This window comes from Euwallacea similis, chromosome 31 (genome assembly GCF_039881205.1).
Source record: "Euwallacea similis isolate ESF13 chromosome 31, ESF131.1, whole genome shotgun sequence".
Taxonomy (NCBI): Eukaryota; Metazoa; Arthropoda; class Insecta; order Coleoptera; family Curculionidae; genus Euwallacea; species Euwallacea similis.
In genome coordinates this window covers 1,751,686-1,778,865 of record NC_089639.1, presented here as the reverse complement: position 1 = coordinate 1,778,865, position 27,180 = coordinate 1,751,686, and the positions used below count along the sequence as shown (strand labels likewise).

Sequence of the window (27,180 nt, the reverse complement as noted above, 5' to 3'; positions counted from 1 at the left end):
ATTTTTGGCTTGAAGGGCGGAGTGATTGGAGCCTATTTTATTACCGTCCTTTTCCCTGTTTTCTTTGGAGGTTTCTTAGAGGGTTTGGAGGGTTATGGGGCTTTTTTGCTGTTGTTCCTGTAGTTAACGGGATGAGGTCTTCCACAGTTGGCACATTTGACCGGGATATTTTTTTCTTTGGTGCAGTTTTTGGTCATGTGATTTTCTTCACATTTCACGCACTTTGGTGCGGCCGTGCAGAATCTCTAGGAGTGCCCAAATTGCTGACAATGGTGACATTGCGCCAGTCCTGACTATTGCCTTTGGGCCAAAGAGAGAGCTTGTATATACCCTACAAATCTTTAAATACTAAAACTCACGACGATAAACTATGGGCGTACCCTAGTTAGAGTGCCATCTGCACTATCCGCCGCATTAAACCGTAGCTTTTTAGTTGGGAATTGGAACTGCAACTATAGGGCCGACGAAGTCTATTGCGGGCAATACCAATACCGACAATGTCTATTACAGGCAGTTCCAATGCCGACCAAGTTTATTGCGGGGATTTCCAATGTTGACCAGACATAATATGGGAAATCCCTATGCTCCAACTACTGCCTACTAGGGTCGTACTCAGAAGTATATCAATTTTAAAGATAATACCTAAATACCTACTATCTAACATCTGTCAAACTTAAAAGTAACGCCTATCTACAAGAATACACCAGCAATCAACTGCGATCCTACATTACCATCATAACTTTCACCTTGATCCTCTAAATATTTTAACAACCACGAGCCAATTTCATTGGCACCCCTTTCACCTTGCCCTTCATACCACATAAAATAGGTAACAGAACCTTGAACCTTTTGAGTAAAGCCACACACCGTAAAATTGTAAGTGGATAACTTGAATTTGTAGTAGAATGGTGGAACGTCGCCTTTCAGTGTTGGCAATGTAGTTTGCAAGTCAAAACAACTAACCCGATAATTTTCACTGCATTTTTCTTTATCTTCTTCTTTTTCTATCCTGCTTAGCTTTTTTTTTCTTTGGTGTATTAAATAACCGACTTCCATTTCTTGTTTTTCATCCTCATCCGCATTTTTGTAGGCTACACATTTCGGACATTGATTTTTTTAGGAATAAAAAAAAGCCAAGTTAAATTCAAAATTCAAAATATCCCTATATGCTGTTAAACTTGCAACGGGTTTACCAGCCTGCTCAAAAAGATTTTTATAATCTCTGTATAGATCGGTTACGATCTTGCCGCCTTCAATATACTCGTTTTCGCTATGAGCTCTTGTGTAATGGCTCTCAATCTTGAGAATGGATGAAATGTGAGCATGTATATCATTTTTTACGTCAGGTATTTGCTTTTGATTCCCATGCTTTCCTCTTTTATCTTCAAAATTTCCTTCTTTTCTCTTGGTTATCACACTTCGAATACAACGAGTGGTAATAGCCAAAGTCGATATGAAGAACACTTTACAAATATGTATCTTCTTATCATTTTAATAAATGAAAAATATTATTATTGGCTCGTTTGTTTCTGCCATTACGAGATATAGAATTATTATCATCTCGAGGTATTTCATGCATAAGTGTCGAAATAAATTATCGCTGTTTGACAATATCAGACAGATCCCAGTATTTACAAAATATTGCAGTCCTTTCCTCTTTGGAGAATTTAGTTAAGCACTTAAGTTTATAGTTTTCATCACAAGGAGGTTTCATTTGTCTAGGTGCAATAGATCCGCCTTTGTTTAGAGTAACATAAAGTTGTTCGCTATTTCTGAGTGATTTTATTTTGTTTCTTTTTCACTTCTGACGGTTCTCCCTTCTTTTTGTGATTTTCTCCTTTTATAGATTTGTGTCTTTATGACTTTTTTGCATTGGCACTTCTTGTTCACTGTCTGTTGTGGATAATGCAACTTGGTAATTGGGATCGGCAATAGAATCGTCTGAGAATTGATTACACTCTGATCCAGTTTCTTTCACTTTTATGACAACTTCCATTTCTGCAAATGGATCAAGTTCAACTACAGAAATCTGTTTTTTTTATGTTTACTTCTAAATTGCTTACAACTGTTTCTACATTGCTAATCACAGACAAATCAGATACAATTTTCCAGGTATCAGTATTACAGTTAGAAATGTCTTTTGCTAATTTAATGCCTAACAGCCCTAGAATTTGTTTGCCTAGTCAATTGTCATTTTGACTTTCCATATTGCAATAAATATCTTGTAGTTCAATTCGCTGGGTTGAAACAAAGAAAAAATTTTCATAGATACTTATTTCACTGATTTTGCCGCCTTTGCAACTCTAAGAAGGCAAATATATTACTTAGTTTTAAATAAAGTTTTAAAGCTTATAATTCTAGGTAGATAAAGCAATAATGACACGTTTTAAAAATATCAATGAATAAATATGCAATAGTGGCACAAAATATGTTGATTCAATAACATGGGGGCTTATTGTAACATTTTGACACACAATATTTGACATAACTTCAAATGAGTCACTGTTGTTTAGTTAAAATTAAAATATTTAATCTGCTTTACCGTACTATTGAAAATGTGCCACTGTTATGTCTGTTCACATTGTTCACATTGAGATAGTCACTAACACATTGAGCTTTATGCCGATTTTGGATGTTGAAAAATGTGCGAAATTCAATAGTGTCACTAGCTCCATCTAGTGATACCATCTTAAGGTAAAAATGTGCAAGTATTGTTGGTTGGTAAAGCGCAAATATGAGAGTTTTATGGTTCAATTAACTGAAAATAGTCATTTTTCGAGATGTATGCATTGTACGTTTCTTTAAAATTCTTTGAATTGATGAATATGATAAATCTGTAAAAATCACTAATTGAAAGTAAACAATTACTATCATTAATAACAATAAAAGTACCAACATAAATTATTATTAGATCGTGTAGTATGAAATGAGTAGAATTGAATTGAAACTAGTCATTTTTTTTTTCATATGAAATGTTTTTATTGTCAATCGAAATATGCACCTCCATTATCAATACACTTCTGCCATTTAACGGGAAGTTCATTGATTCCCCTGCTGTAAAAGCCTGCAGGCCGGGAGTCGATAAACTCTTGGAAGGCAGTTTTGACAGCTTCGTCGGAGTTAAATGTTTTCCCTACCAAGAAGTTATCCAAATTTTGAAAGAAGTAGTAATCAGTGGGTGCTAAGTCGGGTGAATACGGTGGATGACGAAGAGTTTCCAATTCCAACTCCTGTAGCTTGGCCAAGGTGACTTGTGCGGTGTGTGGCCGAGCGTTGTCGTGCAACAATAGCGGTGCGCTTCGATTGACTAATCTTGGCTGCTTAACCGTCAGTTGCCTCATCATTTCGGTCAGTTGTCGGCAGTAGACATCAGCCGTAATCGATTCACCAGGTTTCATAAAGCTGTGATGGATGACACCTGCGTTGGACCACCAAACGGACACCATAAGCTTCTTTTGATGAAGATTTTTTTTCGCACAATGTTTTGGTGGTTGATCTTGATCCAACCACTGCGATGAACATCTGGTATTGTCATATAGGATCCATTTCTCATCACAAGTAACAATCCGATTCAAAAATGGATCGTTATTATACCGGCACAACAAAGAACAACAAAGAACAAGCTTCGAGACGTCGTTCTTTCTGTATGTCGCTCAACTCATGCGGTACCCACTTGTTCAGCTTTTTCACCTTACCAATTGCAGCCAAATGAGTCAATATTGTTTTTTGGTTACACTGAATATTAACGATAATTCGCTTGCACTTTGACGTGGATTCGCTTCCACCACGGCTTTCAGATAATCGTTATCCACTTGAGTTTCAGGTCGTCCACGTGGTTCATTTGTTCAGGTTAGTTCAGGTCAAAATTGCCAGAACGAAATTTCATGAACCAACGAGATATTGTTTGCTGTGAAGTGACTTCAGTACCAAACACATCATTAATATTGCGAGCCGTCTGAGCTGTTGTGGTTCCACGTTGGAACTCATATTTCATTAACACACGAATTTCACTATTTTGCATGGCTGCACAAAAATTTTTATAAAAATAAAAGTTTTCAATAATTTTTAACACTTTAAACTCTGATCGAAAGAGGAAGAATGTGCCTTTTCCACATAAAAAAGTCAAGTCCAAATATAGATTTAGAGTGAAGTTATTCGCAGTTGAATGTGGCATTTCGAGAATCTACTCATTTCATACTACACGACGTAATAGAAGCAGTTAGAACAGAAAAATTCGATTTTGTATCAAAATATCCTAAAACCGTAATTTCATTGTTTTCGTTATTCATGATAGGTCTAGAATAAGACTTTTTAGTTTCAACTTGTCTTAAAAAACTTGATTCCTATTTCCTAAATTTATTCTTCCTGATTTTCGGAAGATGTTTATATCTTTCGTTAAATGTACAGTAAGTTTCCCCCAATATTTTGTTACACTCTTTATGAATAAAGAATAAATTTAAAATATCGCTATTTGAATAACTATTATTAAAGTTCATGATTCTAAACTGCTGAGCGAACTTGTTAAACTAACAATCACATTAATGCGTTTTAGCAAGAAGCAACAATATTCTTTTCAAAGTCAACTAAGATATTTCGAAATATTATTGTCTAATATTAAAATATCGCAAATAACAGCAAAAGCGTTCATTTCAGGTATAGGGACACTTAATAGAAATCAATTTAGAATTAAATCTAGAATTTATTTAAAAATATATGGAATGTTCCGTTTAAATAAGTGACTGTTTTGCTTTCAAAGTTCTTTAAATTTGATATTATTTTTTGGAGACCCTGTATAATATTTATACATAATAACTTTTCTCGTTAACCTAATCTACCATGTTTTGTTAACATGTCAATAAATTTTCATAAAACCAGTTTCAATCATCTAATTCAATAATTAGATAATCTTTGAAACGGTTAGGTATAGGTAGAGGGATATCTAATATGAATTTAATCAGGTAAATCCCCAAATTCTAAAAATGCAAAAATATACCGGGTGTTCTTTTTGAAATAAAAAAGTTAATCTTGATTTCCGGTATAACCGTAAGTAGTATAACTTTCAAAATATTTTTAAAAAATAGAGTGTATCTATACATAAATATACAGTGTTCAATTTATTACGCACATGCGATTTTCTCGAAAACCAAGAATTGAATACAAAAATTGTTCAAATAAAATTTGTTTGGGGTAAAGGGGTTCTTTTAAAATAATAAAACTGTCATTTAGAAAGTCTTTTCAAGATCATCCACATTTTTTCTAATAGAAACACTATATTTTTTGACAAAAATGGATACATCACTAAAAACTGAAAAACATTTGCTTTAAAAATATTTCGATTCAAAGCTTTTTTTACCAGTTTATTCAACAAAATAATCAAAAATTAAGTAAAGCATGGAACAACAACATAAAAGTTTTCTATACAATAAATGTTTAAAATTCTATTAATTAACGTTCACAGGTTTACAAATTGCCTTACAAATTTGTTTGAACAAATTGTTTCAATAAAAAATAACCGATAATATGAAATTGGATTGATAAGGGTTAGGAAATAAATAAAATATTCAAATCATTATAGCGGGTGAGAGGTGTAGAAATGTTTTTCGAATTGTTTCTTTGTGATTAAGAAGTTTGGAAAAAATGGCACATTTTTCATTACAAGAAAAAATTGAAATGATCCTTATTTATGGAGAAAGTGGTCGCGATATTTCAAGATCAATAACAATGTATACTGCACGATTTCCAGAAAAGGTTGTGCAATTAAGGTTTACATTCAAAAGACTTGTGAGGCAGTTTGAAGAGACTGGGAATGTTGATAAATAGGAAAAAAACGCAAAAACACTGTAACTAATGAAAACAATGAAATCCATGTCCTGGCTGCTATTGCTTACAATCCAGAAATCAGTATTCGGTAAATTGAATCAAATTCAGGAGTAGCGCAAAACAGTGTTTTTCGTATTTTGCATCGTCATAAATTAAAACCGTATCGTATTTTCCTACATCAGGAATTTCACAGCGAAAATTTTTAGTATCGTATGTTGTTTTGTCAATGAACTCAAAGACAAATAATTGATAACCCAAGTTTTTTATGTCAGTTTTGTTGTCTGACGAATCAACTTTTACTAATCATGGTCAAATTAACCGCCATAATATTTCATTACTGGTCTGTAGACAATCCTAGATGGATACGACAAGTTGAGCATCAGCATCCATGGTCTATAAATGTGTGGTATGGAATCATAACAACAAATTTTTGTTTTGTTTTCATTCAATTGTATCATATTTTATTGATGAGATCTTGAACGGGGAAAAATTCCAACGATTTTTAAGGTGAAAATTGCCCGTTTCATTTGAAGAACTGAACTTAGAGTTACGACATTCCATGTGGTTTCAACATGACAATTGCCCAGCGCATTTTTTTAGGGGTGCTTGACAAATTTTTGATCATGATTATCTAGAACGTTGGATTGGATGCAACAGTCCTATTAACTGGCCGGCAAGATCACCAGACTTAACGCCTCCAGATTTTTTTAATTGGGATATTTGAAAGATAAAGTTTACAAACATATTCCAACAACCCAAGAAAATATAAAACAGCGGATTAGGCAATCTACTTGGAAAATTAGTACTCAAACATTATTATGCGTTCATGAATCGTTCAAAAAACGTATTATAAATTGTATTGAAGTTGGTGGAAGAAATTTGGAACATTTATTGGATTAGAAAACTTTTATGTTGTTGTTCCATGCTTTACTTAGTTTTTCATTATTTCTTTGAATAAACTACTTAAAAAAGCTTTGAATGGAAAAATTTTTCAAACAAATATTTTTCAGTTTTTAGTGATGTATCTATTTTTGTCAAAAAGACATAGTATTTCCATTAGAAAAATGTAGATAATCTTGAAAAGACCTTCTAAATGAAAGTTTTTTTGGAAAAAAAAAATGTCAAAAAAAGCGCTCCTTTACCCCAAACAAATTTTATTTGAACAATTTTTATATTCAATTCTTGGTTTTCGAGAAAATCGCAAGTCCGTGATAAATCAAACACCCTGTATATACAAGATGTTTCGTAACTCGATACATCCGTTTAAGGGAGTGACAGAGCTTGAGTTAAAAACTAAATTTAACCTAACTTACCATAGTACCAAAGTCGATAATAACAAAGATACAGGGTGCCAAAGTTGAAAAAATAAATCTTTTTTTTAAATATTTTGCGATTTCTTAAAATTAATTTTGTAAAATTGTACATCCAGGGGTTTTTGTGAGATGATAAAAAAATATATATACTTTACTGAAGTCGCTAGAAGCAACGCTTTTCGAGAAAAACTCACCTAAAGCTACTGATGTAAAAATAATTTTAGCATTTATTGAATTTCTTTATACCCATTAATATTATAATCTTTAAAAGAACCGTTGTCTGTTTTCTGTGAAAGTAATACTCATTTTAGTCTAATTATTTAAAGTTTTGTTGAAAGTGATGCCATTTTTTCCTAATACACGTTCCCGTTTTATATTTTCTGCATAAATTATTTTGACCAAAAATGTATGCTTAAGAATACGACAGCTCCTTCACTACATCGTATTAATTACTCTCTATATTATTTCTTGAGCATAAATCATCTCTTTCATCCTACCTCATACGTGAAACTCTAGCGGGGTTAGATCTGGACTCCATCTACATCCTATATCTTTGTTATTATCAACTTTCGTACTAAGGTAAATTGGGTTAAATTTAGCCCTTACCTCATGTTCTATCATTCCCTTAAAGGAATGTATCGAGTTATCAAACACTCTGTATATACATATACAGGGTGTTTTACAACTTCATCAGGAAACGCTAATGAATAATTCTACACATGAAAATAATGGTAACATGTCTTGTAACAAAAGTTCGAATCTCAATATTTATCAAGTTACGACATATCAAAGGTGAAATTTTTTTTTTTTTTCAAGTTTGTGTCGCCATTTCATAATCAATTAAAGAGATATTTGAAATGAGGCACAACCTTAATGAATCTTAAATTCCTATAACAAAAATGTTTTTAAAATGTGTCACCAAAGGGAACTTTTCTTACATTCAAATTTTAACTTTCCTCTATTTTTTTTGTTTCTTCAATTATAGCAAAATAAAGTGTGTCAATTTAAAGATATGAGCATATTTCTATAAATAAATAGTCTTCATTCAAACCGATAAATTGAATAGTTTAGGCGTAATTTAACATTGAAACTCTTACTGGTTTTAAATTTAGTAAAGTAATTTTTACTTTACTTGTACATTTAAAACAATTACAACAAAATCTTCGATGCCATTCATAGACTTAAACAGTTTTTTACAAAACATTTGCCCTTTGACAGATCGCGTAACGATTTTCTTTTGTTTTAACTCTATTCCGGTTATTTACGGGTCAGGGGATGTATTAGTATTATGACTTACGAATATTCAAACCGTGAATTGTGTGATGTTCATTTTTGCTACGGAAGAGCAAATGGAAATGCAGAAGAAGCTCGTCGGATTTACATGCTTTCCTATTCGCAAAGAAATAAGATACCGCATGCACAAACTTTTATAAACCTACACAGACGACTGGGCGAAACAGGATTACTTAAAGGCAAACGGGCTGGCACTGGAAGACCTATAAATGTTGCAACAGAGCAAAGGATTTTGGAAAATGTAGCTGCAAATCCAGGAACAAGTACCAGAAAAATTTCAAATTTAGGAGGGGTGACGTGTAGTCCCGCAACAGTTTCAAGGGTTCTTCGAAAGGAGCAACTTTATCCCTATCATGTTAAAAAGGTTCAAGTGCTATATGAAGGGGCCCAACTATTGCGATTGAATATGTGTCGTGAAATATTACAAAAATGGGAAAAAAATAACAACTTTACGAATTTGGTCTTATTTACTGATGAAGTTTCATTTACACGAGATGGGATTATGAACTTACATAATACACACCGATGGGCGAATAAAAATCCTCAGGCTACCGTAAAGTTAAAGCATCAGTAAAAATTTACTGTAAATGTATGGGCCGGAATTATAGGAAATTTTCTTTTAAGACCTTATTTTTTTGGTGGAACCCTAAATGGTGCAATGTATTTACATTTTCTTACAAATAACCTTCCAGTCCTATTAGAAGAAGTTCCTTTAGAAACCAGATTACATATGTGGCTATTACAAGACGGAGCACCACCACATTTTAGTGTAGCTGTACGTGCCCATCTAAACAATACCTTTCCGAACAGATGAATTGGTAGAAATGGGCCGTTGTCTTGGGCACAAAGGTCACCTGACTTAAATCAGTTGGACTTTTATTTTTGGGGCCATATAAAATCATTAGTGTACAATGAGCCGACCAATAATGTTGAATAACTACGTTTTAAAATTGAAAATAGATTTAATACTATATGGGAGACTCAGGGCATTTTTTTTCGTGTACGAAGATATTTTTTAAAGAGTGTTAAAAAGTGTATAGAGAAAAATGGAGAACATTTTGAAATTTTTTTTAATTAACCAGTTTTATTTATTGTACTTATTAATAAATTAAAAACTGGTACCCACTATTTTAATTGTTTTAAAAATACAAGTAAAGTCAAAATTACTTTACTAAATTTAAAATCAATAAGAGTTTCAATGTTGAATTACGTTTAAACCGTTCAATTTATCGGTTTGAATGAAGAGTACCTTTTTATAGAAATATACTCATATCTTTAAAATAACACACTTTATTTTGCTATAATTGAAGAAACAAAAAAAAATAGAGGAAGGTTAAAATTTGGATGTAGGAAAAGTTCCTTTTGGTGACACATTTTAAAAACGTTTTTGTTATAGGAATTTAAGATTCATTAAGCTTGTGCCTCATTCCAAATATCTCTTTAATCGATTATGAAATGGCGACACAAACTTGAAAAAAAGAATAAAAATTTTCACCTTTGATACGTCATAACTTGATAAATATTGAGATTCGAATTTTTGTTACAGGACATGTTACCATTATTTTCATGTGTAGAATCACTCATTAGCGTTTCCTGATAAAGTTGTGAAACACCCTATATACAGTGTGAAAGTTTTTGATGGAATAGTTTATATAACTAAGATGTTGAACATATGCGGTCAAAATCCTCAGACACGTCGATTTTTATTTTTTCTTGCGGTTTTTTTTATGGTAAATTCACGTATATAGGGTAATCTAAAAATCAAGTACGACCACCAACTTTATTTTTTCAAATGTAAACACCCACTCTTTATTTAATTTTTTAATTCTATGCAAAATTCTAAGTGTGTTTCATGAACCATGTCCTAAATGCAAAAGGTCTCGAGGAATTTACGATTGAACATATCAAAAACTAAAACTTTTTATTTCTTTTAAAATTTATTTGGCTCTGAAAAGGACCGATTTAATACAAAATAAAACAACAAGCAACCATTAAATTAAAAGTTCAAATTGGATCCGACCTACTTCTTGACAGTAAGCAAGACGATGAATGAACTCCAGTTTGACAATTTGAAACATTACTGAAGTAATTGTTCTTATTTCATAACGAATTCTTTCTTTTAAGACTTCGATAATTGCTGATTGGTTAAAGTATACCTTACTCTTAAGATAACCTCATAGAAAGTAACCTAAAGGCGTGAGGTCAGGTTAGCTCAGGTTAGTCGTGCGGACCATTCAATTAGTCTTCGTCTCCCAATCCAGCATTCAGGAAAAATGTCATTTAAATAAGCCCTAACATCAACGAGGTAATGAAAGAGTGCTCCATTTTCTTGAAACCATAAAGTATCATTGGGAACATCAGTATGATTCTCATTTGAATACAACTTAACAAAAGCAGCAACAAGTTCTATGAGCAATTCTAAATACTTTTCACTCGTTAATGTTCCGTCAATGAAATAGGGCCCTAAAATCCTGTTGCCAACTATTCCGACACAAATATTTACTTTTTTTGGAAATTAAGTGTGCATCTCTATTATTCAATGAGGATTCTAGGACGTCTAATAGCGACAGTTTTGTCTGTTGACTGTACCATTAAGTGTAAAGGTAGCTTCATCAGAAAAGATAATACGGTTGACAAAAGTAGCATCAGTATTGCACATCTCCATTATATTAGCACAGAATTCAACTCTAATATCAAGATAATCTACATTGAACTCGTTAACTAACTATAATTTTTATGGATGCCATTTATAAGTTTTCAAATATTTCAGAACAGAAGTGTGACTAATGTCATTAACAGCCACTGCTCGAGAGGTATTATGTGGATTTTCTTGTAGCTGCAATAAAACGTTTAATTTCATTTCTTCGGGTACTTTAGACCGGTGTTGTAAATTGTCTTTAACATGTCCCAGTTCAGAAAACTTATTTAAAATTTTAGAAACTGTGGAGTGCCCTAAAGGACCATCATCTGGATATTTATTGTTAAATAAAACACATACTTTTTGATGTGTACGTTGTCTATCTCCACATCCTTTCATAATCAGAATTTCGATTCTCTATTTTTCTGTCAAACGAATCATTTTGCAATAAATCAAAAGCGAGGAAGGACACTACTTGACATAAACAGAAATTAAACAAAAATAAACAATAAAAAAAGACATGCGACTTCGCGGTCAAATAATGGCCTACTTGATCAGAAATTTTTAGGACACACGGTAAATAAACAACGTCAATAATGTTCAATCATAAATTTCTCCAGACCTGTTGCGTTTAAGTGTAGAACATGGTACATAAAATACACTTAGAATTTTGCGTAGAAGTCAAAAATTAAATAAAAAATAGATGTTTCGATTTGAAAAAACAAAGCTAGTGGTCGTACCTGATTTTTTGACTACCCTGTATACATGAATTTACTATCAAAAAACCGCAAGAAAAAATAAAAATCAAAATGTCCGAGAATTTTAGCCTCATATGTTCGGTATCTTAGTTATATGGGCTGTTCCATCTAAAATTTCCACACTGTATATATGTATACAGGGTCATTCTCAGTGAGTGTCCTAATAAAAGTTTAGGGGATCTAATATAGCTAGAGATCTGAAACGTTTCAAAAAAACCGAATTGAGGGGCAGCCAAGCATTAATTTTAGGTTCGCATAAAAACTGTTTCTGCTTACGTTATGTGACGGCTTTGATGACGCGCGGCGTCGTAAAATGTGATTAATTACTATTTTCCCGAACAATTGAAAAATACCACACTTCTATACATTGTTAATAAGAATGCAGATTCCTTTGATGGTGAACTTTAATGAAAAAGCTATAGACTATAAACTTAATTCCCGAAACCGATTAAGGGAATTTCGAATCATTTACGACTTCTAGCAAAAAAAACTTCGGCTGATAGATAAAATGCGGAAGAATTAACACTACCTATACCAGAATTACCAAACAGTTAAAAGATAACAGGAAATTTTCGTTTTGTGAAGGCTAGTGTTATAGTATGTCATTGCCAATTATATAACACCTGTTATACGATTTACAATGTATTTATATTTACATACAGTGAAGTTTTTTTTACATCTGAACATACCATGTTATTACCTTATGTTTAATTAAAAAAACACACTTCAACGCATTAGAACGTAAGCAACCAATAATATACATCGAATGTTTAAAACGTCAATTTCAGTTTTCTGTTAATAATCTCCGAACACCTCAAAAATTATGTATTATAAAGAAGAAAAAATAGAAATGCCCAATTTATACCAAAGCGGCAATAGTTTCAGAAATGTACGGGATTTATTCGCAGCAAAATATCCAAGAAAACCTGTACCTGCTATAGGTACCATTCACTACAATGTAAAATCATTTGACTCGGAAGGTTGTGTAATGCATTGACATGAAAAATACTTAAAATCTCACATGTACTTACTGAAGAAATGAAGCTAAATATTTTATGTTTTATGAAAGAAAATCATATCATATATACAGAGTCTCCCATTTAAAGCTGTGATTGAAGACTACTTAAAAACGGTACGTTGTATGAAAAAAAGTTGCAAATAAAAATTGTCCGGTAAAGAGGGGAACATGTCATAAAGATAGTAACTTCTAGTCAAAACGTCATTTTAAAGTAACTTGAAGGCCAACTTTTTTTTTTAATGGCAACCCCGTATTTTTTTATAGATCCTTATAGACCTTAAAAAAATGAATATCTTTTATTTGAACAATTTTTTTAGACGATTTACTGCAGAGTTATTCTTGATTTTTGTTTAACTTTTGAGATAGTTGAAATTATTGTATTTTTCTGTAGAAAAGTTTTGCAATACATATCGTCTTTAAATCTCATAACAACCCTTCTATCTAATAAAAAAAAATTCTTAAATTTCCTCTTGTTAGAGTCTACCTTATAATAAGGTCTACAGGGAATCGATATTCTTTTTTTGACAATCAATTTAATTGTTTTATGTGAAATAATTGAAAAATTATTCTTTTCATTTCAAAATTCAATAATTGAAATAGATCGCTACACTTTGAGGGAAAAATTAGAAATAGTTTTTATTTATGAAGAGGCTGGAAGAAATGTTAGTCGAGTAATAGAACTTTTTACTGAAAGAGTTCCCTGTTGAACAACTTTCAACAGTGTCATTAAAAATTTCAAAGACACGAAAACATTAGAAACAAAAAACTCAATCGCTCTCAAAGTGCAACACATGAAGGCAATCAAGTAGCAGTTCTTGCAGCTGTTGCCTTCGATCCCCATGTAAGTTGTCGTGAAACTGCTGTTGACTCAGGAATATCAAAGGCAAGTGTCCAAAGAATTTCGAACGTGAATAAATACCACCTTTACCACATTTCTTTGTATCAGGAACTTCATGGAACTGATTTTGAAAACCGAGTCAATTTTTGTAATTAGGCAAATCAGCAATTAAATCAAAATACAAATTTCTTCTTCAACGTTTTGTTTTTGGACGAATCCACATTCATAAACCACGGTGCAGTAAATCGTCATAATTCGCATTTTTGAAGTGCTCTAAACTCATACTGGCCTAGAGAAGTTGACCATTGTCATTATGGTGCGATATTATCCGGGGATATTTAATTGGACCTTTCTTCATTGAAAGAAACTGGAACGGAGAAATGTACCGCAATTTCTTGCATAATAATCTTTCGGAATTGTTAGAGAACTGCCACTTACGATTAAACGGATGATGTGGTATCAGTATGACGACTGTCCAGCCCATTTTTCTATAATGTCTTATGAGGTTCTGGGTAAAATGTATCCAAATTGATGGATTGGATGGGGCGATCCAGTGAACTAGCCTTCTAGGTCGCCTGATCTGACCTCATCAGATTTTTTCCTTTGGGGTTTTTTAAAAAACAAAGTTTAGACAGAAGTATCAACAACTGCAAATAACATGAAAAGGAGAATTGAAAATACGTGTCAATTGATAAATGGGGAGATATTGCGCAGAGTAAACAATTCTTTTCGAATCAAAGTTGAGACATATTTAAAACAGGAAGGACATTCTTTTGAACATTTGCTTCCATAAGTTTCTCAAATCAGGATTTTAAATTAATTTGTCAAATTTAAAAAGAATATATATATATTTTTTTCATAGAAATATTTTTTTGGATTAGATAGAAAGATTGTTATGAGTTTTAAACAAAATATGCATTGTAAAACTTTTCTAGAAAAAAATTCAATAATTTCGACTATCTCAAAAATTGGACAAAAATCAAGAATAACTCTGAAGCAAAACGTCTAATAAAAAAATTGTTCAAATTAAAGATATTCCTTTTTAAGGGTCTACAACGATCTGTTAAAAAAATACGAGGCTGTTGTTTGAAAACAAAATTAGTCTTAAAACGACCTTAAAATGATATTTTGGCTAAAAGGCACTATCTTCATAACAGGTCCCCCTCTTTACCGGACAACTTTTATTTGAAACTTTTTTTCAAACAACGTACCGTTTTTTAGTAATCTTCAAACACAGCTTTAAATGGGATACCCTGTATACATATGTGTATATCATATGTTTTTGAAGCAGGTAACTGAATATTTTGCAATTTAAAAATCTTCTGTACGTAAAACTCTAAAAGAGATCAAATACAACACTTACAAATCATCAGGTTACTGCCAAAACTAACTTCATTTTTTGTCGAATTTCACTTAAGTGCTCTATTAAACTAAAAAACGCTCAAAAAATGTATTGCCTAAACGACGCAAGTTTAAATAATATTAAAGGTGAGAATATCGATTGGTTAAAATAGCCTATCTCCATTTTTTCTCACTTTTAGTCAGCCAAAATCAGATATGTGAATTTGTATTTTAAAACCTATTAATATTTTACCCATTTCAAGCTTTCCAGCTGAGCTAAAACCAGACATGACGCAATTAGGTTGGTTTTGTTGTACGAAAGTAATAAATGAGCAAATATTAAATATTTTGATAAATTTTATCACAAAAAAAGAAGATATTTGCGTTTCGTCGTTTACTAGCTGTATTATGCATTTTATTTATTTATTATAAATTATTCAAACCTAACTGGTTCAATATTATAATAAATTGAATCATTTATAATAAATAATAAATTATTTTAATAAATACCAACTGTAAACATGCGCTTGCTTCTTGTTTGCAAACGTGTCAAAAAAACACAACATAAAAACCATAACAAAACAAAATGTAGATAATAATAATGAAGAGATGTTGGAGTCACTTTTCGATGTATTTTAATACGGGTTGTGTTTAGGCCAGGGTCTCTTAGAGTCTGCCTAACAGTAGTGACTACCTCAATAGATACCCACGGAGTAATCCACTTATGCTGGTTGGGTTTTTCGAAGGACCAGGCGGTCTACCGTCATTTAGAGGAAGTAGGTTTTATGGGTTTTCCAGTTCACAAAACACACTGTTGCACAATTAATCATTTAATACACTACTATCTTGTATAAATTCACAATCGCCGATACAGTCGAAGGCACCGTGTACGCGAGATCTGAGGGCTAGGTTGAGAATACGCGAAATTGCTAGAGCTGTTTGCTTTAGTGTACATGTATAGAGTTTGGAGTGATTGAGCAGCGACCAATCGACCCTGAGTTATGAGAGTAACTACGAAGTAGCGAGAGAGAGATAGAGAGATTGAGAGATTGAGATACTTTTCTCAATCGGGAGTCCAATTGCACTCTTCGAGGTCTTTTTTCGTACTACCCGTCTCGCCCTCGAGGAGTCTGCCAACTTCCCCACTTCTTAGGGCTACAAGAACTGGTGGGAGAGATGCTACTTTTTCAACCTATTCTGAATTATATCAATGCCGCTACCCTCTAATTTGGGTGCCGCATCGTACAATATTTACGCCGGGGAATTCCTGATGGTTTATTGGAGGTCCGTGTGGTTCCAATTCTGGGCTACAACCCCGAGCCGCAAAGAACCAGATGGGCGGAACGCATAGCTCCCATCTTAATTCGGCACGTAACGGTGGCTCGAGGATGTCTATTTTATTGGGGCGCAACAACGATTGGAGGCCCAACGGTTTTCAACCGTTTTATGTTGGGAAATTCCAACAGGTTGGTTGATACGTCTATTGGAGAGTGGTGTTTTCATTTTGTTGAAAAAAAGGCAAAATGTAGGTAGATAAATTTCAAACTGATGTTTTAGACTGATGTTGTTAAGGCTGTAACTAGTCACATCGGACTATTTCCTTAATTAAGATACCCGATGCTACGCCCCTGTATTTGTAATTTTGTTTTAGTTCCCGAACCCTACTAGGTTTTTTTCTGTAAGTTAGTTTAGTAATAGGCACGTGCATTCAAGGAATTCTCAGCGTTAGCACCCATCATCCCCAGATGGTGGTTGTTTTATGATTGGGATTTCTAGCAATGTTCTTTGTCGGAGCCATACTGTCCGTCCAATTTAAACGCCGCTCCGCCGGCCTGGCCAACGAAGGCCCAGTCGGCTATTCATCTGGACGTTGCGCGTTAACACGATGAGTAGCCGGGATGCCGACAATTGCTTCTAAGTTAGGGGTACGTCTATGAGTACCGGCCCTTAGCTCTATTATTTAAGACCCAAAAAATGTAGAAATCTCTCTCTCATCTATCATCTCTCAGTGCAACAACATCACGACCAAGAGACTGTGAGATCCTCAGCTACCTCGCGCACCCCTTTCCGACTTGTAATATCCACTCCGGGCGTGAATTATTAAGTTAGTTAAGTGCATTACTTCGTGTATTGTTCAATAGTGCAATAAATGAATTGTAAAGTACTCCCGAGTTCATTGTCCGCGAGTCACGAGATCCTGTAAAATATTCACGAGGGTGGTACTCGCGCCAATCGAGGAACGAACCCCCTAACCCGAACAGATGTTATAGACTGATGTTATAGACAAAGTTATATTAGAATCTAATAAAGAGAAAGCTAATTATGATAAACCAAGTACCTCAAATGACTGGTATGTTAATTTAAATAATTCTGATTACTCAATAAAAAGCAAAGATTATGTGCCGGATTCATATAGCTCTTCACAAGAAGGTAAGATTTTTTCCAAGTATTTCGAATATACATTTTTTTTTCAAAATAAAAAATGTGTATAACACATGTGTAAGTTTTAAATCGTTACTTTTATTAAATTTGTTTAATTTTTGGATATTTTAGAGGAAAATGGTAATCTACATGAAACTTTGCTGAAAATCGTAACATCTGAAACTTACTGGAATAAAAACATTAAAAAACGTCTAAAAATTGAGGCTAAGGCTCCGAAACCAGTTCATTATTCTAAATGTCGCTTTAAATGTACAGACAAATTATCTCAAGATGCAAGAAATATGATATGTAATAGTTATTGATCAGCCTATTTTAATCGGCGAAAGAATTTTGTCTTAAAAAGAGTTGTGAGCCATACGTCTGAACGAAGAAGAGCCAATCCAGGAAGTAATAAAAAGCTTCGACGGAATTCTAAACGTTACTTTCCTGAATATAACAATACTAGGATCAGAGTCTGTAGGGATTTTTTTATAAAAACCCTTTGTATATGCAAAGTTGTTGAACATGCTTTTAAGTTCAAAGGTAAAGACGGTTTATTTGAAAGCAGTGACCAAAGAGGTAAAAAAAGAGCCCTACAATAAAACTAAAGATTGTGATGTAGAAATGGCAAAAAACCATATTGAAAGCTTTCCTGTGATGGAATCTCATTATGGTCGGAGTTCCACAAAGAAGCAATACCTTGGTTGCAAGTTAATTAACGCAAAAATGCATTCATTATATAAAGACATTTGTGACAAAGGAAATCTAAAACCTGTGACTCTCATAACATACAGACGAATATTTTGCAACAACTACAATTTATCTTTTTTTGTTCCTAAAAAAGATCGATGTCAGAGTTGCAATCAATATGAGACAGCCGATTTAGAAAAAAAGAAACAACTGGAAGAAAATTACACAAGTCACATTGTGAGAAAGAATAATTGCTACAAAGCCAGAAAGGAAGGAAAAGGAAGAACTCTACGAGAAGATAGCTTCATTTGCTGCTCTTTTAATCTTCAATGCGTGCTGAAGATTCCCAGTAGTGATGTTAGTCTGATGTATTATGGCCGTAACATCTGTACATACAATTTAAAAGTGTATAAGTTAGCTACACCCAATGATGCATACTGCTTGTCATGGATTGAATTGAATGAAAAACGGGGAAGCTTAGAAATTGGTACTTGTCTTTTGAGATATATAGAAAAACTTTCTCAAGCTGTAACAAAACTTTTTCCTTCCTCTGATACATGCAGCGAACAGAACCGTAACCAGAATATTAGTACTCTGTTTTTGTATTTGGTTCAAATAAATCTTTATTTATCTGTGATAGAACAGAAATTCCTGGAGAGTGGACATAGCTACATGGAGATAGAAAGCATGCATAGCGCTATCGAAAAAGCAAAACAATTTGTTTCGGTTTACACTATGCATGATTGGCTAAATATTTTTTATATGGCAAGATCGTCCAAATCAAAGAAAAACTTATATAGGGTAGAAGAGCTTAAATATACGACTTTTGCAATTTAGAAACACTCTCAAAATTAATAATGAAAAATAAAACCAGAAGCATAAATAGAGAAAAAGTTAATTGGCTAAAAATTAAATGTCTAAAATATTTCAAATCTAAACCAGGCATTATTTTATATATTCGTAGATACAATCACAATTCTGCTTATAAAGAGATTAACGTTTTTGGTAAAGGCCGTCCTATTAATCTAAGATCGAATTATTAAAAAATGCATATTCTAAATCTCGGCCAATCAGTACTCAGAAGAAATAGGACTTACTAAAGCTGTGCAAGTCGGGTGTCATTCCGGATGAGCTTCATCAGTATTATAAGTTGTTACTAACTTCTAAGGACATAAATGATTGTATCCCTGAGCTCGGTATTGAGGACAGTGATCTGTCAAGTGATGTTGAAGATGATTATTCTTTTTTTGCCAAAACAAGACAAGTGCTATAAAAATAATGTTTTCTTGGTAATAATTTACTTTTTTTTATTTGGAATATTTTGTACAGGATTTGGCTCTTGTTAAGTTATTTTACTTGGATATTTTTCAAACATTAAACGGTGATTAAGTTCAGGCGATTTTTCATTTTGATTCAAACTTTCACACATCGATTTCTCAAAAGTGCAAAAAGTGGAATTAGCTTGTTTTAGCAGTGACCAGACGAAATATTTTAATTATCAATTATTGTACGAAGAAGATAGAATTAGAAGCACAAATTTTGGCGAACGTGTATAAAATTTACTCATTTAAAATGGAAATATTTTAGTAAAAATGTGTTTTACCGATAAAGCATCATTTCCCTTATATGGCTGTGTAAATTTTCAAAACTACAGGTAATAAATATTTTGATTCTATTGTATCTCGTTACATATATATTTTTTATTATTCCTTAGGTATCGGTCAAATAAAAATGCCCACGCACAAAATTTAACCCACACATAATATAATGCGAGAGTCAACATTTGGATCAGCATAATTGATGATGTCGTTATTGAACCATTTTTTATTTAAGAAAATCTCAATCCAACTAAATTTTTGAATATCCTTCAAAATCAATTTTTTCCAGAAATTGCAAATTTAAATATTGAAAATACGTGGTTTGAAATGGATGGTGCTCCTCCCCATTCTATAAATGCTGTTAGAGATTTACGAAATCACAAGTTTCCGAATAAATGAATAGACAGATTTGGACCAATTTTATGGGCGCCCAGGCCTTCAGATTTTGCCCCCAATGATTTCTTTCTTTGGGGCTACCTTAAATCGAAGATTTATAATAACGTTCAAATTCAAAATGTGGAAGAATTAAAACAGTGAATATGTAACGCTTATAATGAAATAAATCCCGTTTTTCTAAGAAATTTTGTACGAGAATTTGAGAACCACCTTGCTTAATGTTTGAAACAAGAAGGAAGACACTTTAAACATTTATTGTAAATTTGTAATTTGTTTCGCTTTTAAATATTGTTTCAATTAAAATTTGAGTTTTTATCATATAAACATTATTTTGTATCTAGTAGTAGCTTAATACCGTTAAACGAAAGAGAAGGAGTGACTTTTGAATTACAAATTATTGACTTTGACGTTACATTTTTAAAAATTTGAAGTTTTAAACATTCGCTGAGTAATATTGCTTGCTTGCGTTCCACTACGTTGAGATATGTTTTTTAAAATTAAACATAATAACATGGTAAGTTCAGAAATAGAAAAATCTCAGTGTATTTACGGTAAACACAAAAACAATTAGTAAGAAACTGTATTCGCAAACAAATACAAATGTATAAACCAGGTTTTTAATTGTATATGTATATAATCGTGCTTCTACAAACTTACCCTGCACGTGTAATTGGATTTGTAATGGCAGGCAAAAATGTAGAAGTACTTGTAATTATATGTATACTCGTATATTTAAATACTTTTTAAAAATTACTGGCCTGACCCTGCTTCTTGCGAGAAATAATTCAAATAAAAAAATTCGAGTAGCTTCAATGATCTTAAAAGGGTATTACACTATTGTGTTGGCAAACGTTTCGCATTGCTGTGAACATAGAATCCGAAACCAAAATAGTTGATTTTGTGATATTTCGCAATGATTAAAATAATTATAATATTTATAATTTACATACTTCTACTAACTAAAACTTGGACTTAAAAAAATTGCATATTATTTATCACTCCTGTTCAAAAATCGAAAAATTACTAAATCTGGAATTGTTAAATACCTGGGGTATTTTAGAATTAAAACAACATAGCTGGCTTCAGTACCAGCCACAACTTATCGGTTCAAATTCTCAAAGTATATTGATTTACATAATCATATTTCAACGGGGATTAAAAAATAAACTGTCTATACGCTGTTAATAAGCGTACCCTTGATAAGCATGGCAATTTTGGCTACTCAGCCATGAGTCACCTTAGCGCCTAACGGCTTAGATTACTGGACAATGATTCCTTATAGTTATTGCCAGCGAAGCGGTCAGCAATTAAACTCGGATGTTTGGCCAATAATGAAATTGATGTGATTCCCGACGTAAACGGCTGATGCAGCATCGGGATACACTAACATACTTAATTATAATTAAAAAAAACAAATAATAATAAAACTAAAAATACTAAACATGCCGCCCGCCTTGAAAGCGCAGACTTTTAACATCTATGGACACAAATAAATTAATTAGTCTACTGGCAACGGACAAATTTTTGAAAAGCAACGCTTTATGACCCCAGATTGAGTCTTTATATACGCTACACGCGCTACCCCGTCTTTTCCGCGGAACACTTCCACGATTTTTCCTAATTTCCACCTCATAGGGGGTGCATTGTCATCCTTCACTAATACTAGCGAACCCTCGGTCAAACTGTCATAGTTCTGCCTCCACTTGATTCGCTGTTGAAGTTCTGCAACATATTCCTTGCTCCATCTGCTCCAAATATGCTGTCTTAATTGCTGCAGGTGCTGATACAACGACAGCCGATTGGTAGGCAAACTCTTTAGGTCTGCACTTAACCAAGAGTTTAGCTGACGTCCGATGAGAAGATGCCCCGGGGTTAGCGGAGTGAGATCCTCGGGATCAGAGGACAATGGAGAAAGGGGACGTGAATTCATTATTGCCTCTACCTCTGATAACAGGGTATAAAAATGTTCGAATGTTAATGGGGTACTACTAACCACTCGTTTTAAATGGAATTTCATACTTTTAACACCTGCCTCCCAAAGCCCACCAAAATGGGGTGATTGAGGTGGAATAAAATGCCATTCTATCCCTTCATTGCATAATTTTGAAGTCAGCTCGTCATTGTTTTGTATAATAAACTGTCCCAGATCCTTTAATTCTGAGTGCGCCGCCACGAAATTTGTACCATTGTCGGAGTACACTACAGAGGGTTTACCCCTTCGCGCAGCAAATCTACGTAGCGATAGTATAAAGGATTCTTTACTGAGATCAGTAACCAATTCCAAATGAACCGCCTTTGTTAGAAAACAAATAAAGAGACTAATATATGACTTCGAAAGTTTGGCACCACGACCAGACCGACTTTTTAGCAAAAATGGACCTGCATAATCCACCCCTATAACATCAAACGGATGGTTAGGGGTTACCCGTTGTTCGGGTAAATCACCCATAATAGGCCTTAGCATTTTGGGATTGTATCTAAAGCATCTTAAGCATTTGTGCACGATTTGTTTGGCTAAGGACCGACCTGCCAATGGCCAATATGATTCCCGTATGGAGGCCAATAAATGCTGTGGACCACAGTGGTATAACTTTATGTGCTCATGAGTAAATATTAAATTAGAGAGATGATGTCGTCTAGGCAGGATTAACGGGTGTTTCTTTTCGAAGCTAAATTTTGCATTCGTTAATCTGCCACCCACCCTTAACAATCCAAATTCATCAATAAAGGGTTTCAGACTAATAATTTTTGATGAGGACTTTATTTTGTTCTCCTTTATACTCTCGAACTCCTCATTAAAGGAACTTTCTTGTACTTGCTTTATCAACATTTTAAAGGCATGTTCAATTTCACCTTTTGATAATGGACCATACCTTCGCTTACCTGAACCCTTGCGACAATTGTGTGCAAATCTGTGTAATAATGCGAGTATCCGCTTTAACTTCAATAGATTAGAAAATCTTTCGACGACGTAATTACCTCCTCCTTGTAATGTGCTTTTTGCACAGTAGGTTCTAGTCTTACGCAAATCAGGCAATTCATCGCTTTTTCCAGGAGTTTTTGGCCATTCAGTTTCGGGCAAGCATAAAAATCGTGGACCATTCCACCACATATCTACGTTCTTGATCTCAGAACACCTTAATCCTCTCGATAAATAATCCGCTGGGTTAAGTTGACTTGGAACATGCCTCCAAGTATCGCTACTGGTAGTTTCTTGAATTTCGGCAACTCTGTTACCTACAAATGTTTTTAGTTTGTTTGGGGCCGTTTTTATCCAGCCTAATACAATCGTCGAATCCGTCCAGAAACATATTTTTTCCAATTTCAATCTCAGCGCCTGGGAAATCTTTTTTGCAAGTCTCGATGCTACCAAGGCTCCGCAAAGTTCTAGCCGTGGCAAAGTTACCGTTTGCAGAGGTGCAACCTTAACCTTTGATGCTAAAAGACATACATTTGTTTCGCCAATTTCGTTTAAAGACCTGAGATAAATGCAGGCCCCATATGCCCTTTCAGAACTGTCCGAAAAACAATGCATCTCAATTGATTTTGCATTTTCACCAATTGCATGACGACCTATCTTAAGTTCATTTAGAAACCTCAACTCCGCAGCGAAGGTAGTCCATGCCATAGCGATATCACGGGGAACTGGATCATCCCATGATAGCTTTTCTAACCAGAGACCCTGGAGAAGAATCTTAATAATAATTACGCATGGACTTATAAGGCCTAACGGGTCAAAAATTTTGGAGCTTTCGGATAATATTAATCGTTTTGTGATTTTTCCACAATGAATTAAGTCCTTTACCTTGTACATTAGTATGTCGTGAATAGGGCTCCAAATCAGACCAAGCGTTTTCTTTGCATCGTTTTCCCCGAATTCGACAATTTTTGTCAACGAATCATCATTAGGGATTCCGTCTAAAATACTGCCATCATTGGCACAAAACTTGCGCAACACGAAACAACCTTGTTTAAGGGTCTTAAATACTAAATTGCATATTCGTCTTGCCTCTTCTACAGTATTGGCTCCCGTGAGGAGATCATCTACGTAAAAGTCGTTTTTGATTACTTCGGCTATGTCCGGATAGGTGTTTTGGATTTCAAGAGCAAGCTGGAAAAGACACCGAATAGCTAGGAAAGACGCTGAGGTGGTACCATATGTTAATGTTTTTAATTGATAGCAATGCAGTGGCTCTTCAGGGCTAAATCGCCATAGAATGCGTTGCAGTGGCCTTTCATCTGGATGGACCCACACGGACCTATACATTTTTGTGCAATCGGCAGATACAACGCACCTATGTTGTCTAAATCGAATAAGGATTGAGAATAGATCTTGCTGAATGGTAGGCCCAGCCATCTGAATATTGTTCAAGGAAAACCCTGTGCTGCTTGGAAGTGATGCATCAAATACTACACGTAGATTGGTAGTAATCGCATCAGCGCGATACACCCCATGATGGCACATAAAATAATGGTCTGATAACGATTCGTCCAGGCTGGTGTCTTTAGTCATATGTCTTAATTTTATGTATTCTTTAATAAAATCATGATATAAATTTTTATATTGCTCATTTGAACACATCTTTCGTTCAAGGTTTAGAAATCTCCTTTTTGCATGCTCAAAAGAACTACCTAATTTTGAAACTTCCAATTTTAGGGGTAATCTAACTACGAACGAGCCATCTTCACACCGCGTCGTATTTTTTTTGAAGTGCTCTTCGCACGCCAACTCTTCTTCTGACAACCCCCTTTTGACTTCATTAATATTTTCTATTTCCCAAAACCTTTTTAAACCTTCATGAATTTGCTGCTCAAGACTAGTCTCGGTGCTACTAAAATTGCAATTTACAACTTCTGTTTTATTTTCCTTGCCTACAGGACCAGTTACAATCCAGCCAAGCCTTGTATTTTTTAGGATCGGTAATTTATTCCCTAAATAACACTTTTCTTCACACAACACTTCCCAAAATAAGTCCGAGCCTATGAGCATGTCAATTTCTTGAGGCTTAAAAAATTCAGGATCGGCTAACTTACAGTTGATGGGAATCTTTAGATGGTTAATGTTTATCGGCGCCGCGGGCAATGGCCCTGTTATTCTTGGAATAACAAAACACGACACCTTTAAGGAAAATTCATTCGATTTTGAGAATATTTGTGTGTTACATTTATAGTTTATCGTCGAAAATGAATTATTTATTCCATTGAGAGATACCCTAAATTTTTCCTTGAACAATTGCAGTTTGTCGCAGGCCCTCTCAGTAATAAAACTCGACTGAGAACCACTGTCTAAAATCACACGAATAGTATGCTTATTGTTAAACCGATCCAAAATATAAACGTGCGCTGTCGATAGCAAAACCTCACTTATGTCACAATTAGCCGAATTATTAACTAGTTCTTTGCTATTTACTACCAATGAGGATGCACCTTCAGTGCCAATATTTGATTCTTGGCCATTATCGCAAAGGTTTCGTGTATTATTTTTGTCAACATGTAGTAGCGTATTATGCTTCTTGTGACATTGTTTGCACGTTGGCTTTCGACAATTCTTATTAAAATGACCAGGTCTTAAACAATTTAAACATAATTTTAAAGACATGATTCTCTGGCCCCGTTTTTCAACAGGCGTTTTTAAAAAAGAGGGACATGATTGTATGTAGTGATCACCTTCGCAACATGCACACTTTGGTAATTTAACGTTCGTTGTTTCGAATTGTTTTACGTCATCATCTATCGCAGTTAAACTTCTGAATTTTCCAGCTTGCTGCCTTTCCGTACGACTTGGTTCCATATTTTCGAGAAATTCCGCTTTGTCACTCAAGAATAATTTGAAATCTTCTAACGAAGGATATACCTTTGACTTTGATTTGAATGATTCCCATTCCCTAGTCGTGCCTTTATCTAATTTTGTACTTAACAGGTACACCATTGGTACATCCCAAGATGCTGTAGGCAAGCCCATCTTGTTTAATGCGCGCATATTTTTAGTTACATTAGTTAACATCATACGCATATCTTTGGCGGACTCTTTACTAATGGTTTCTACATTAAAGACGTTTTTAATGTGATTATGAGTCAGCAATTTATCTTTATTGTAGCGTTTTCCTACTAATTCCCATGCAGTAGTATAATTGTCCGAAGAAAATTCTACACTTGCTACTATCTGGAGGGGCTCATTGCACACAGAGGCTCTTAAATAATGAAAACGCTGAATATCTGATAATGCTTCATTCTTGTGAATCAGAGATTCAAAAGTGTCCCTGAATTCAAGCCAATTTTGCAAAGATCCGTCAAATATAGGTAAATTTATATCTGGAAGCTTTACAGCCTTCGCAGTGTTTAAATTAACGGACTTCTGCGAGCTTTTCGAGGAGTCTTTACCGTCCTCATTGTCGGTTTTGATTTCATCCAAGTACTTTTTTGCTAAAGAAATCACGGAGTAGTACCTATTTTCAAAGTCTGCCCTTTCTTCGTATTCCTTTTCTAACTCAGCTGATTCACATGCTGACTCAATATTGTCTTGGATTTCGGTAAACTTTTGCAACAAACTGACCTCAATATTATTAATGCGAGTTTCTAATTCTATGATTAATTGCTGCGATATACTTGCATTATCATAAAAATTCTGGTCAATATACTTTGAAAAATAGGTTAAACTAGACTTTACAGAACCTCTTTGCCTTTTAAATCCGTCCATTATATACCTTTATAAATGAACAACTATGATTATTAATCGCAATGAGGCAATAATGAAATACACAATGAGGGAAAAAATGTTTGGAGAACAAATGTAAAAAGGAAGAGAATTACTCACTCAGGAACTTCACCCTTTGTCTTCTACTTCTGGTTTCTGTGCTGCAAGGCCGATGTTGGACCACACAAACTGGACACTTGGGTATTTTATTTGCAACCCGTACTTCACTTCTGCCGCCGTGCACTTATAAACTTCTTCCAAACTTATTTAATTATTTTTCTAGTAACCAAATTTTTTGAATCCGGCTCGAAGGACCATGTTAAATACCTGGGGTATTTTAGAATTAAAACAACATAGCTGGC

The 27,180-nt window shown here is 34.0% G+C and overlaps 1 protein-coding gene across 1 annotated transcript; it reads right to left on the bottom strand.

The window, feature by feature from the left end:
* Positions 1–690: 690 nt before the first annotated feature.
* Positions 691–26,821, bottom strand: LOC136417922 (uncharacterized). Its single transcript, XM_066403786.1, has 4 exons — positions 23,930–26,821; positions 21,707–23,806; positions 1,194–1,299; positions 691–1,091 (listed from the first exon to the last, which is right to left on the bottom strand). The coding sequence occupies exons 1-4, from the start codon at positions 26,819–26,821 to the stop codon at positions 691–693; spliced, it is 5,499 nt and encodes a 1,832-aa protein (XP_066259883.1).
* Between the last annotated feature and the right edge of the window lie 359 nt (positions 26,822–27,180).

What these genes read in the sequence shown, in the direction of transcription:
- LOC136417922 (XM_066403786.1), bottom strand. Translation starts at nt 26,821, where the DNA reads ATGGACGGATTTAAAAGGCAAAGAGGTTCTGTAAAGTCTAGTTTAACC. An exon ending in ACGACATACTAATGTACAAG is followed by an intron (nt 23,807 to 23,929) that starts GTAAAGGACTTA and finishes ATTCTTCTCCAG; the next exon opens with GGTCTCTGGTTAGAAAAGCT. An exon ending in AAATCTTTTTGAGCAGGCTG is followed by an intron (nt 1,092 to 1,193) that starts GTAAACCCGTTG and finishes CGAAATGTGTAG; the next exon opens with CCTACAAAAATGCGGATGAG.